Source organism: Amblyomma americanum, chromosome 4 (genome assembly GCF_052857255.1).
Source record: "Amblyomma americanum isolate KBUSLIRL-KWMA chromosome 4, ASM5285725v1, whole genome shotgun sequence".
NCBI lineage: Eukaryota > Metazoa > Arthropoda > Arachnida > Ixodida > Ixodidae > Amblyomma > Amblyomma americanum.
In genome coordinates, this window is record NC_135500.1 from 200,257,746 (window position 1) to 200,272,835 (window position 15,090).

General features: G+C 43.1%; 1 protein-coding gene across 1 annotated transcript in view; it reads right to left on the minus strand.

Annotated features, from left to right (window-relative positions):
* Nucleotides 1-2,407: 2,407 nt before the first annotated feature.
* LOC144129058 (neurobeachin-like) overlaps nucleotides 2,408-15,090 on the minus strand; it is a 318,181-nt gene continuing 305,498 nt past the window's right edge. Inside the window, 7 exon segments of the mRNA XM_077662943.1 lie at nucleotides 2,408-5,232; nucleotides 6,232-6,383; nucleotides 9,089-9,285; nucleotides 9,964-10,062; nucleotides 10,524-10,697; nucleotides 12,329-12,484; nucleotides 12,865-12,945. Of these exon segments, the coding sequence (XP_077519069.1) occupies nucleotides 5,142-5,232; nucleotides 6,232-6,383; nucleotides 9,089-9,285; nucleotides 9,964-10,062; nucleotides 10,524-10,697; nucleotides 12,329-12,484; nucleotides 12,865-12,945 (950 nt within the window). The 3' untranslated portion in view covers nucleotides 2,408-5,141.

Below are 15,090 nucleotides of genomic sequence, written 5' to 3' on the forward strand. Positions count from 1 at the left end.
CTCATCATGCCGTTTGAGGAATCGTTAAACAAAGTTGCACAAAAAGAGCAAATTGACGTGTTGGTTCGCTTTTGGTTGGATGCAGAGCAGAGTGTGAAAACGCGCTACTTCACGTCATGCTTTCTAGGGCGCACGCACGAAAATTGGTGTCCGCATTTAGAACTTCCACAGATGGACTCTCCCGATCAAAAATTCTTCAGATCTCGATGTATGGGCCAAATGTAAATATACAATTTCTCCGTGGGATCAAACAAGAAGTTTGTGAATCAAGGCCGCCGTATTCTCGAAGTTGGTAGCTGTGGCCTTCATGTTGTGAATGATGCATTCAAAACCAGACACGCTGCAACAGGTTGGCAACTCGTGGAATTTCTTCGTGCTTTGTACAAATTATTCAAATGTGTACCTGCCCGACACGCTGAATACGCACGCATAACCGGGAGCAACATTTACCCTATGAAGTTACTAACTTCATAGCTCTTTCACTTCTACAAACTAAGGTTTCTATAATCTGCAGTTCCTTTGAATAGACTTGCTGAGAGAGAATTGCACGTGCAATGCTAAAGTTCAGGTCCCACACCATTGCGGTTACTATCAGTAGATAAAAATATCTCGCATTTGAAAATATTTGTTTCTGCATGCATCTTCCTTTTAGTTCGTGTTTGAAAATGTCCAATTCAATTCACAGTTTGTTTTATCATTTTTTCAAAGATATTTGATTTGGTATGCATTTTGCTAATCTCTCCCCCTTTCTTTAAATGAAATAAACTTTATTCCTTACTATTCAGATAGGATTAAATCGGTGTTTTTATTTTTTAACATGCTTACTGGAGAGTGATACCACCAGGTGGCTTTGCGTAAACTTGTTTTCGCATAAAACAAAGTACTGTGTCACTCAGGGAATTTTACATATGCACTCGGGGAAAACCTGGAAAACTCGGGGAATTTGGAAATGTAAACTTGGTAGACACCTTGGACCTGCTGCGGTGGATCAGTGGTTAAAGCGCTCGAGTACTGAGGCAGTGTACGCGGATTCGAACTAGACCGCGGCGGCCGTGTTTCGATGGATGCGAAACGCAAAAGGCACCCGTGTGCTGTGCGATGTCAGTGCAAGTTGAACATCCCCAGGTGGTCGAAATTATTCCGGAGCCCTCTACTATGGCACCTCTTACTTCCTTTCTTTTTTCACTCCCTCCTTATTCATCCCTTCCCTCATAGCACAGTTCAGGTGTCCATGGATATGAGAGACCGATACTGCACCATTTTCTTTCCTTGAAAACCAATTTTCATTTTTTTTTTTCACCACCACCCTGTCTGTGTTCACCTTTGTGCCCAAAACAAGCCTACAAGACCTTCCAAAGTTTGTGGGGGGGACACCAGCAAGCATTTACTTATGTGCCTTAATCTGTTAGATTTCTCATATTTACCATGTCACAAATATTTTTTTCCTGCATTTGATCAGTGCCATTCAACTGACAGGCAGCCGCCTTTCATGGCAACAGTATGGCAACAGTATAGCAGTCCTCTGCTATCTTGCTTCAAATTCTAAGCTGTTCTGTCATTAAAACTATTAAATACAGCACTATTCCAGAACTACTAATGGAAAAGGTGGCACTATAATCAACTCCTTCAAAAGTAAGTGAAAGAGGACTGGAAGCAACATGCACACTCGAGGTGTCGTGAATATCTCACTTTAAAATGCTTACTATGCATGTAGTGCAATATAATAAATAATGCTGCAGTTCTTTGTAAAGCTCTTTTCCAAGAAGTTAGTGTACGATTCACAACAGTTTACATTCAGTTCGCAAATTGGCAACAAAACGGAGCCCAAAGAAGAACCCCCCCCCCCAACAGATTCTTGAATGTGTGGGGACACTTAATAAGCATCAAATATTGCCTGAACTAGGCTGCAGCTTAGTTAAAAAATTCAGTGAGAGCAGTCATTGGTCGATGTTGCTGTGACTGCTTAACAGTTTTTGCTCAGTCTCGGCCTGTCTGAGAATCTGCTTTTGATCACGCAATGACCAAGCAGCCATAGTACTACAGCTGCTATGTACTGCACATCGGTTTGCAGCAAAGCACCTGTAGCATTTTACTCTTCTTGCTGTGGTTTAGTGATGACACCGCCCAACTCCTGCCTCAGCGGTGACAGTTGTGGCGCAGTGCTCTCAGTCTGTCTCCCTTCTTTCTGGCTTTGATTCTTGCTGGTTTAGCCGCAGTTTCAGATTCAGTTCTTTCATTCACTTCTTTCGATTTTTCTCTCCACGACAGCTTCCCTCTCCCCCCTTTCTTTCTCTGGGCTGCTTGGATCAGCGCCAAAAACTACAAAGGACTTCAGTTACATGACGGCTCAGGGTAGGCTCCCAATAGCAGCTTTCAATGTAGAAGCATGAGTAAATAAAGCACAATATTGGGATTCATAATTTTATTTTCTACTGATGTTGTTTACAGGCTGGCATAACTGTAAGCTCAATGGAATGTAATATCATAGTGCTTTTTTTTTTCCTAAATAAAACCTTGCTCTAAATTATTGTAGCTGCAAAAAAAGGAATGCGAAAATGAGCAAATACCAAAAATCTAGACACTTTTCAACCACCGCTAAATTCCATTTAGAAAAAGGAACAAAAAGACCACCAGGCAACCAGCACAACCTTTCAAATATGTACACACACGCTTATGTGTATATGTATATATATGTGTATAAGAAAAGAAGACTGCACACGAAAACCACATGCACTCCAATGCTGGAATTCATTCAAACACCATGAGGAGAACATAGGCCATGAAGGGGACGCCTGAACCAATAACATGTAAGGCAGGTGAGGATAACAAAAAAATAAGGGAAGTTGCATGTTTGCAGTACAGCCAGCGTGTGTTCTGAACAATTTTCATTTCAGTACATGTTAGTGCACGGCGTTTTCTATTAAGTACATAGGCACCACATTCATCTGGCGGACTGGCAAACATTCAATCCGTGCACATTAGCATTCTGTCTTGCAATCCAGGCTGACTAGAATTGACACGGTCGCTGTATGTTTGCAGATTTCATTCATTCAATGGCAGGATTTATAACATGCAGTTTTCAGTGGTTTTACTCAAACTTGTTATGAGTGAGCAGCCCACTCAAACACGGACTGATGCGAAAGCGGGTATCTGGGAAACATTAACACAAGACTTTCAATGCCGTACGTTCTGCCTTACTCCTAACAGAGCATCTGTAGTGAAGGGCAGAACTGCAAAAATGATGGCTTTCCACTGAACCTTTGAAACATCAATAGCGACGTAACTGAAATGTCAATCGTGAGGTCAGGGCAGTTGGAGACGGCTCTTTGAACCTGCTTGGTTTGACGTGGACAAAAATGGCAGGAGCAGTGTTTCTTATCAGCATTCGTATTTCCAGTTCTGGGATGGAATAATTAAGGTTATAAAAAGGACGCGGCCTACACAAATGGAAAACAGGACGTATCATGCCACTAATGCAGCTGCTGCTTGTGTGCTCATGTTTACATATATATAGTATATATGTGTGTTTCTCTGTCTCTCTCTCTCTCTATATATATATATATATATATATGTATAGTTTGTATACTTACGAACTGTTCCGACAGTTGTCACCCTCGAAACGCCACCAAAACGAGATGTTAGAAATGCTGCCCTTTTAATGATTTTGCACATCTAGGAAGGCAACAAAACTGGAACCTTAAAAAAAAGTATATTCTGGACACATTAGACTCACTATAGGGTAAGAGAACCCGGGGACCAAGGCTGGATCAAAACTTACAAACTTAAGGTAAAAATGAAATCTTGATAGCTGCTTGTGACAGGATGTCATGCTCTTTCAAATGCAGACAGTGGTAGAAAGTCACAAAGGAAATAGTTCTGTTTATGCGGTGCAGTTTAAGAAAATAAAGCACTCATTGTAACTTCCCTCAGACATAAAAAAAGATGACAAATTGTTCATACACCAACAACTTGCAAGTCGAAGCTTCCGATGTTTGTAGTAGCAATTTTTCCCAAAACTTTGCCGCCACTAACTGCTTGAAAAGATAGTTTCATCAAACAAAAAAATCCTGTAAACTCCTCTTATACCACACTGGTATGCAATCGTGCTGCAACAATTTACAACAGTGACTTTGCCCCTGGGGTTAACAGAAATGGCACAGACTACAACAGCTATGTTTCAACTGGATGGATTGCTGATCAGAAGTGCGCTTCTTCACCAAGCATGCACAGAAAGCTCTGGGGGCAACAATCCTGCATGCACATTTGACACACTTCACTTCTGCACCACCTTCGGGGAGAACCGCAAAAAACAAATTCAACGAACACTGCGATGACATCCACCATTTGACTCCTGCAACACTGGCCCAATGAAAGTGCAGCTGAAGCTACTTCATGGCTGCCTTATGTACACATTAGGAACAAGCAGAGCCTTACAAATAATGCTGCTTGGCCATGAAAAAAGTTGTTCAGCTGCAGTGCAGTCATTGTCAGAATTAAAGAGCACACTGCACATGCAATCGAATCTGGTGATGGGCTGCGTAGCGAGTCGTGTTACACTCCAAAGCACTGGGCAAAAGAGATTTCGGTGAACATTTCTGCTTACTCTCCCAGTGCACCGCTTCAGAGCACTGAGAGTGCCTACTGAGATTGGCAAGCTGCTCGGATGTCTCCTCCGATTGCACTAGTAGTGTGCGCTCTATTTTTGACAAAGACCATAGTTCATTACCACAGAAGAGAAGCAATTTTTGTAGCCTCAAAGTTCTCTTCTGAAATGAGGACCGAGCAGTAAACTGAACAATAACTGAACCTTGTAGAGAGTAGTATATATTTTCTGCCACAGATGGCCTGCTGCTTCATTGGCAGCATGTTTCCTACTCCATTTCTCTCTTGGAGGCCCACTTTGCAAGCTCCTTTTTGTTTTAGTTTTTTTTTTTTTTTCATTTTGCAGGAGCCAGGGAAGCCAGTGGTATGGAAGTCTGCAAGGAACTGGGATGTAGTGTGAGAGGGGAATTTTTGGAGAGATAGTTTCTGTTTGGAGATAGAGTCTGTTTGAGCAAATGTCATTATAACCTGGAATGACAACAGATCCTCCCCCTTCTGGTGGAGAAAGAGAAAATGTTCGTACTAAAAACGGCAGTCGTCTAATAGCGCTGCTGAAATTCGTGGTGCCATCGGTTGAAGTCAATGTAGAACACCGAGATGGAACCATTGGTCAGCCCTGCCAGCAGGAACCTGCAACAACATTTGTTCAGCTGATGAGGTGAATTAGCACTGTGTAGCGTTTAGCAAATGATTCCAGAGATTCAAACTCTGGCTTGGCATAGACCTTATCATTTCACTCTCAATGCTTCTTTTGGCGTTGCGATAGACTACTTAGTTTCAAAAGGTACTCTTTACTTTGTAATAATCAGAGACATGAAATTCATACGTGTGACAAGAGCAAATGACACTGGCTAGCGAGCCGGCGACATACGAAATGAAATGTCAACTCTCACAAAAAAATCTGCCCAAACTTTTTTTCCCCATGTAATAAACCCTCCACCGAAACTGATGTTAACTTTTCTAGAAATAAAGTGGGTTCATTACGCGAGCAAATACAATATTCAGCTAAGTATTCTGGGCCTACTTGCCCTATATGATCAGCTGTGTAGAGGGGCCATACGGCAGGCACATAAAGAAAACAATGCCTGAATGATTTCAGTGAGTGCACAAAACATAGACAGACCTACTACAGGCAAATCATAGCCCTCCCCTTTCCCTGCACTGCTGGCATGTCTGGCAGATCTCAAAGTAGTGCACTGCTTGTTGTTATACTTAAATGCCACACACAAAATTTACTCCTTTTCTCCAGTTCTTTTTTTGATAAAATACAAGCATAGTGTGCAGTGAATTATATACTAAAACCAAGCACACTAAGATATTCACACATATTTTTCTTTTTAGCATTGTGTTGAAGCTTCAAAGATTAATGCCAAACATTGCATAAAGCGACCTCTCTCAGATGAGTTCATAAAATCATGCAGTGACAGTTTATAATATCATGCAACAGTCTCATTTGTAGTTCTGAAACACTCTTCCATGAGCAAATGATTGAAATCCTGTAAGGCTCATAATCCATGTTAGACCTAGTGATACTGCTATGCAGTTCACAACCACTACTACTTTTGAATAAGTCAACATGCTAGAAGTTATGCACCTCTGTCGCCTGTCTACTTTGGTAAAACTACTTACTTCTGATCATGGGACAGAGCTAGAGACCGGACGCCACCTTCACAGGCAGGGAAGGCATACAGCAGGGCTAGGTTGAATGACCGCCACACTTCGACCACGCCGCTCTCCGAGCCAGTCACCATGTACTCGCCATCGCGACTCAACGCCAGACACTGCAAAACAATCATAGGGTGCACAAGGTCAGGCTGTGCACAAAAGCAGTTCGCTGCATCAGATGCCTAGAACATACACGAGAATACTGAATGCTGCATTGCTAAGAAGGTATCTGCAAATGCTTTTCCTGGCTACAGTGCTGGGTTGTTTCTGCTTACACACAGATGTGACATTTTACTTTTCTCAACTGTAATAGCAGCCCCATTTTAGTTGGCAACAGAAAGACAAGAGCAGTCAAAAAAAAATTGGCTTTTGAGAGAAAGGCCGAAAGCAGAAAAAAAATATTGAAAATTGGTGTTCGGGGAAAGGAAATGGCGCAGTATCTGTCTCACATATAAGGTTTGGTTTGGTTTAAGCGGGTTAAACGTCCCAAAGCGACCCAGGCTATGAGAGACACCGTAGCGAAGGGCTCCGGAAATTTCGACCACCTGGGGTTCTTTAACGTGCACTGACATCGCACAGTACACGGGCCTCTAGAATTTCGCCTCCATCGAAATTCTACCGCCATGGCCGGGATCGAACTTGCATCTTTCGGGCTCACATATAAGGGGGGGGGGGACACCTGAACTGCTCTAGACACCTGAATGCCCCCTGTTAGGGAAAGGATAAAGGAGGGAGTGAAAGAGGAAAGAGGTGCTGTGGTGGAGGGCTCCTGGAGGGCTCTGGAATAATTTTGGCCACCTGGGGATCTTTAAAGTGCACTGACATCACACAGCACAAGGGCTTTCGCCAGAGGGCTTTGGCCTCCATCGAAACGCTGCCGCCACAGTTGGGCTCGAACCCTGGTACTCCGATCAGTAGCCGAGCGCCCTAACCACTGAGCCACCGCGGCGGTTAACAAAAGCAGACAACGTGAAACTGAGAGTGCTTCCCCCGTCCCAGATGAGAGATGGTGCTGATGGCAGCACTGTTTCAAAGGTTTCTTTTTGATTTGATGTTGCTGCAGACAATGTATACCTCCAATTAAAAAAAAAATAAAAAAGTACCCCACCACTCAAACTTGGCATTCAACAACACTGACAGCCAAATGTCTCATCATGCAAAATTTAAGCACTAACATGCAAATGATTTATCTGGGAGAACCATTCGCGAGCGAGTAGCCCTGAGGCGATCAACATTCGGCACTAAGATCAAAGTCCGACAGGAATCCAAGGCTGTATAAAATGCTTCAATCTCAGTCTAAGTATCTTGAATAACATTTCCATTGAAGACACGCTTAAACCACAGATGGTTTCTTTCAGCACACTATATTTTAGCTCCTGTACCTACATGAGGAGTTTCAAAGGTGAGCATGCTGCATCACCTGCAAAGGGCAAGCGCTGTCACAGGAAAGCAGTTAAAGGCTGTGGTCTTGATCTACAGCAACTAGCATCAATAAATGCTGTTTTGTATACCGCACTCATTGCTTTTATAGAAAGCTCTTTAAGTGCAACTGTCATTACAAATAAATTCAACTGCTTGTAACAACAGATTGGGGACCAAGCAGATGTAATTAAAGACGGAACACGCACACTGCGGATCACGGCTAGCATCATGGTGAACTGTGCTGTGGTACATTGAGTAGCACTGGCTTTCATTTACAAAGTGACATAGTGAGGACATATGCTACTAGAGTCCAGAAGCATCAATGATTACACCTATAATTCAAATGTTCAGTTCAGTAACTTTTAAAATTTTAATTAGGTATGTATATCTTAAATTTCAAGTAAACTGACACCCTCTGCTTTGGAGCACTTTGACATTGTTCATCTGAGTATCAGTGTGCCATCCACATAATAAAAAAAACACAGCCTAAAAATGATGCGATGCTTTGTAGCAGGTGCATGACAGAAACAAGAACCAAGCCTTGAGAGTTGAAAAGCGCTCAGCATGGCAAGTCATGTTACTTCTCAATTTATGTGAGCCCACTGAACCTAGAAAGCACATACAAGAAAGCCAAGCTCCACCTTAAGGGCACATTTCAAGATGTGCCTGGCATAATTAATATTAACAGCCAACTCAATAATTACAACTGGAAGGGGACTGAAAATTTTCTTGAACTGTGTGAATTTGAACTTTGGTTTATTGAAACTTTTAGTCCCATCGACATCAAGTGCACTAAAAAGGCTCCACTTAGTTCAAACATCACACAATTCAAGAAAATTTTCAAGAATATTTCTAATTATTGAGTCTGCTGTATTAACGAGAGCCTATTTTATCATGCAGCTTCAGCATACGCCTTTGATACAAACACAATGAGACATTTTCCTTAACATAAATCAGGTGAGAACAAAGTTTGGGAGTGGGGAGCCTCAATTCACTGAGCAGCATCTTCAAAGGAGAACCTTTCTTTGAAAACAGTCCTTTTGTATTTACGCAGATGAAGACGAATTCTCTCGTTGAGAAGCCGCTGTACAAAGACAAGAGGACTACCTTCAAAGGCAAGTCCTCTGGTTGAAACATCGACCAGCAGACAAAAGACTCCCTAGTGCCCCTTTTTCTCATCTTGTGCTTTCTAAGAAGCCCATCTTTCCTGCTCTCTTTACTGTGGGCCACTATATCTATAATGTATGACAACATGCTTCCTCACATCAACCATTTCTAAAAGTTTACCTGTGACGTAAGTGCGCCTGAATTTCTAAGCCCTCTCAGGATACTTTCCTTAGCAGGGCTGGCACCTCTAGACTACAGGTCACAACCCTAGCACCTGCAAATGTTGCAGCACCTGAATGTTGTCGTGATGGGACTCGGAGCGCAACCGGCGGCCATTGATGGTGAAGTTGCAGAGGCTGCCCAGACCGTAGCAGACGACAACCATGCCCTCGCGAGACAGGGCACAGAGCTCTGGAGTGCCAAAGCGGTCAGGTGCCTCCAAGGATCGTAGCAGGTCACCACTGGTTGTGTGGACCAGCACCGGACCAGCTGTACATGGACAGGGAGTGCAACAAATTTATAACTCCGATGGCCTCAAACATGACTTGGGAAGCAGGGAAGGAGGAAGGAATGCACCAACAGGGAAAAGAGGGCTCCCACTGAAGCAGTTTGTAACGTTTCTTTAATGGCAGATAATGTGATACTGAACTTTCGTATGTGTCCATAACCATTTGAAGCTGCTAACACTGCTCTTCAAGTTAAGCAAAATCAAGAACATGTTGATTACAACAGAGAGTAAGCCAGGGGCACATTTAGTATGGCTCATATTTGGAGGGGGTGATTAGAAGAAGAGAGGCAGTCCCATATTAATCTTCGAATTTTTTCGTTAAAAAAATGGGGTTCAGTATTACTTTCTGATGTAACATTATTTGCTTGGGGGATGGAGAAGGCAGGGGTCTAAAATCCACCCCTGGAGTAAGCACTGTAAAAATGGCATGAAAAGAATGCTGCCTCCCTTTCTTTCATCCAGTTTTTATGACACTGTATATTTGTGAGCAACATCAGTTGTTTTATACTTTGCTGAAGGATATGCAGCGGCCACCTTTTCAAACAAATGAAACTGTAGAAACTGAACTGAACTGAAGGGCACTGCACTGAAAAACAGCTGGCTTTCAGTAGTTGACTGCATACAAAGATAGTAGGAATGAAGGACGAATATCTACACACATTTAGATCCACTGACGACCAGGCCAAGTTCGGCAGAAACCACTATGCAGGTGACTTCGTTCTCATGGCCAGTCAGAGTAGCTCGGGGTGTTGGAATGTCTGCAAGAATATCACATGATGTCTTGGAGTTAGAAATTTTTAATTACCTACCCTCAGTTTCAACTTATGCAGTAGTGCATTCAGTAAGAGAAGGAATCATTTTAGACAATACTCACTCGAACCTGTCAACATAAGTTCAAAGAAGAATGCCTTTATAAAATTAGGTGCTGAGGTCAAGTAGGCATAGTAGCATTTCAATGTTTCATCTTTCCTTGTGAACAAATGAAACTAAACTTACCACAACTAACAACTTTGCCATTGCAATTAGGCACACCTTTTTCACTTTCCGCAGTCATTTTTAAACAATTTTGGCTTCAAAAGCCAAAATGTCATCAGCAAACACAATAGATAACTACTAAAGTACAATTGAAGACGATGCTTCCAGTCTGCAACACTGCTATCCATGACTAAAAATGTCACAAGTCAAATGGCATTGTGCCCGCAACAAGAAACCTACTCACCGGGGTTCGCATTGTCTCCAGCAATGGTTTGCGTTCGGGCATTCCAGTGCCACAGTAGCACAGTGCAATCTTCAGAGCCAGACGCGATGTAGCAGTCTGAGGTGATGTTGCACTCAGACCTGGCCAAGCAGGTGACCACACCAAAGTGGCCGTACACTATCTGGATGATCTTAGCTGCAACCAAACAAAGTCAGGAACAGTTAGCTGATCACAGCCCTTCGGTTGCCACTAATGATGCCATGCCAAACACTTAAGATTGTTGCCTATGCTAACTCCAAGCCACTAGTTAGTGCTCCTAAAGGATATTAGTGGTCTGTACAGAGCATACAATAATAATGGCTATGAGCAGAGGAAAGGCATGGGAATTGTCTGTCATGGTGGACACTTGAAGCACCCCATAAGGGAATAGCGTCTATTAATATCTTGGTGCCGACTAGTTGGTGAATCATCATGGAAAGCGGCAGGGCGAAGCAACAAGGACGAAGGAGAGACACAGGAACGCAGGACAACTGACTACCTGGCAATTGACTGTAACCGCATGTGGATGACATCGACCTGAGTGCAGATCTTCACACCTTCCTGCACCTCCCTGAAGAGGCTCGTCAGCTGGCCAGAGTGCGGATTCTCGACCAACAATGCCGAGATGCCCAATACTATAACCTCCGACGCCATGATGCTCGGTACACATCAGGAGACCGTGTGTGGGTCTGATTTCCCATTCGCCGACGCGGAATTAGCGATAAGCTCCTCTGCTGGTATTTTGGACCCTACAAAGTGATCAGGGCAATTGGAGACCTCAACTATGAGGTCATTCCCGACGGCTTTCAGAAGTCTCGGCGATCCCTGCACCCTGAGGTGGTACGCATTGTCCGTCTCAAGCCATACTACGAGCGGTAGCGGTAGAGCTGCACTTTCGCGCGCACATCATGCTTCCCCAAGTGAACTTCTTTTTAAACACACAGGCTACGCATTGGGATGATTCTCTTTCTTTCCGAGGGGCCAGTGACACAGTGCATTCCGCATGTTCGCTTAGCGCTGACCGAAGCACGCGCCGCCTCAAAAAGAGAAGTGGAAGTGACAGCGATCTGGAGCTGTGATCTGAAGACGTTCGTCGAAGCCCGCCACTATCTCTTGTGATCAGTGATCTCCCGCATTCGCGCGTGACAATATTATGCTAGACCTGTATTTAAATTATCACTGACTACATTTTCTCGTCTTATCATGCACTAAATGGCATAATGCATTGCTCATGCATGTATTTTTATGTTTCTATTGGCGCATTCCATCAGGCTGAACATTTTTTGTGCGTTTGATGTAACACATACAGTAGTCCCTAGATTAGCTCTAGCCAAGTGTTTCTGGCTACTTGCTTAGTAATGTACTCTCACCTGCAAAGTATCGTCATTTCTTGATATGCTAAGAAGTACTCGTGATCATACTTTGCATAAAGATATATTATGAACTAAACTGTGTCAGTGGAAAATCTGCTCAAAACTTAACAAGCAAAACTATTGCATTAGCTAGTATTGATATAAATGGCAACACAGTACTAGATGAGTGCAATGAATAGTACAAATGACTCAGATACACCTGAATGCATTTAAATTAGGCCCTGGATTGATAAGAAATATTCCATTTGAACCTATATGAGTACAAGTTAACACAAAGCACTGTGCGCTTGTATTCCATGTACAGTGCAGCTTTGCTGCATGGCTTTTGCATACACTATGCATTTTGGTACTACACCTGCCTCACGTACCTTTGTGCATGCTTCGAGAGATATCAAAACTGCAAGTGATGCTCACCTGACTCAGTGGCGAAGACACGGAAGCTCTTGTCCCAGAAGCCACAAGCAACAAGGAAGCGGCTATCCACTGTGGTGACAAAACAGCCACTGCGCATCCGCACATGCTGGCTGAATGTGTCCCCCAGGTGTCGCTTGTGCGGTGCCACATTCATCACTGAAACACACCAAAATGTGCAGCTCAGAGAATGTTCCCAACCACTGCATTCATTCACTATGGCACATTACATGCTACAAACAGTGTGCCGGAAATTTGTGGCACGAGAAAATGAACATAAAATAGAATAACATAGAGAAAATTTTATTTTTCAGGCAATGCTAAATCGTTCTGGAAAACAGCTGGTGGCAGGAGGACTGCAGCTTTATTTTACTGCTTATGAAGCCTATAATTTGAGCTAGTATTTTTCAGCAATTGGAGACTTTGAGGTTAATTGTTATCGATACAAAATTCACAATGTTGAACATCAGCCCCAGAGCCTAGTGCACAAAACTAGTTCAACCTAGGCACTGTGGCACTGCAGAGAATGTCTCACTTACTGAGCAGAGGATCCATGGCAAGAGGAAGTTGATTAGCCTGTGGCTGGTTTGAGTCAGAATATGTTGGTGAATGCATTGGTGCTGCAAAAAGAGTGAAAATGAAAGGTTACACAAGTGCAGAATAGTATTATGGTATTCTATGTGCCAGCCTTTATTAGCCAGACCTTCTTGTTATTGTTACACCATTATTATTATCATAATATATGTTACTTTATATCAAGTTCCACTCCGGAGAGATAAAACGACTTTGTTTAAACATGATAAAATGATTTTATCATGGCTGTCAAGAACTGGGCACACAAGTTCTCAGAAGGCTTCAACACATTTTGAAAAGTCCATTGTATACTTAGTAAAATTACTGCCCATCATTCCTAAAGTACCTTGCCTTATTAAAACAAAAACACCAGTTTGCCTTTTCTGCCTTTACGTGTCATAACGCTGTCACAAATTTTGTTTTCAGAGAAACTGACAAACTCTTTTTCAACTAGTTACAAGAGTACTTGATTTTAGACAATTGTGTGCACGTTGTTGCACACAGCTTCGCAGTGCTACCTGTTGCTACTTCTTACTGGGCCGTACTGTCAGACAAAAAATAACTCCTATTCACGTATTCTTATATATACTCCCAAGTCATGGGAGCTAAAAATAAGTGATTTGCTTAATAGTATGTGCCAAGTGTTGAGAAGAGTGGCAATCACAGTGAAATCAAAATATACCTGAATGTAACCAGTAGCACCTACTTTGCACATAATTTACAAAAATTTAATGCTTCTATTACTGGCAATAGCCCAAGACTAATGCATTAAACTGTTTAATCTGCTCTATCATCCACAACAATAGACAATGTGTACAGTTGAGCACCTGATCTTAGAAGATCTTCTTATTCAAACATTAGTCAATTAGTTATGCTACTATGCTTATGACGAAATGTGATGCTAGGTGACAATGGCCAGAACCATAAAGAATCCGTTTGCATAGCCTGGAACTGACAGACTACCGTTAATAACTGACAGACTACCGTTAATAGATAACTTTTACTCAGTCACTTAAGGTGGTTTAAGTTTGTAATAATAATGCTGTCGTCAGAAGGCGTTTGAATGGGGGAATGAACAATTTTTACCAGCTAGTATGTACTGAGCACTGCTGTTTGTGCTGTTTTAAACTGATTTCAGTTGTCTTCAGACGCTTTCATTTCACAGGTTCTCGGAACTCGGATGATATCGTAACAGGTGAAGTATGATGATTGTCAGTTAATGGCCAGAATACGCCTAATTGGCACCAATTTAATAGAACAAAAACAAAAACCTTTATAAATGCCAACAACTAAGTCTCAAATCAGGTTAATATGCAATAAGTGGTACGAAATATCTCCAACACCCCCAGACAGTCTAAGAAAGTTCAACTTATGCTTGAAATGAACTATGTGCAGACGATTCTGGCCACACCGACTTGTCAGCATTGAGTACAGAATGCCAGAGCACACCTTTTCAAGGAAAGCTACCGTATTTACTCGCATAATGCTCGCACTCGCGTAATGCTCGCACCCGCCACATTGGCTATCAAAAATTGGAAAATTTTTTTTTCCCTGCATAATCATCGTTCCCCCAAAATTACCGCCGCGAGCCGTCTGCTTGTCGTAGCGATCGCCATCTATTGACTGCGGCCATAACTAACTGCGATGGTTGGGCGCACGTGCTACTAGGCGGCGGTACTGTGCTATCATCCGCCGCTACCGCTCATCCACTCACCACCGCTACGCCATTTTGCGAAGGTGTCTCCAGCTCTCCAGTGTCTCGTAGGCCTCGTTTGCCTTGTTTGCGTGTTGCACCGTGCTCTTTGTGCCGCTTCGCCATGGGACGCTACGCAAGCTACACAGCTGCTTTTAAGCTAAAAGCTATTGAGTATGCGTTGGAACATGGCAACCGCGCCGCCAGCAGACACTTCGGCGTCAACGAGTTTTGCGTCCAGTATTGGAGACGGCAGCACGACGAACTCAAGACGACTGGTAAGACGCGCCGGGCCTTCCGTGGACCGAAGACTGTGAAATTTCCTGCCGTCGAATCCTCTTTACTGGAATATATCAAGGCTCGACGAGCGGATGGGTGTGCTGTGTCGAATGATTTGATACGGAACCAGGCGCTCGTAATCGCAAGAAAGGAGGGCATCCCGGTGCAAGACTTCCGCGCTAGTAACGGGTGGGCCACACGATTTATGCGGCGCAATGGA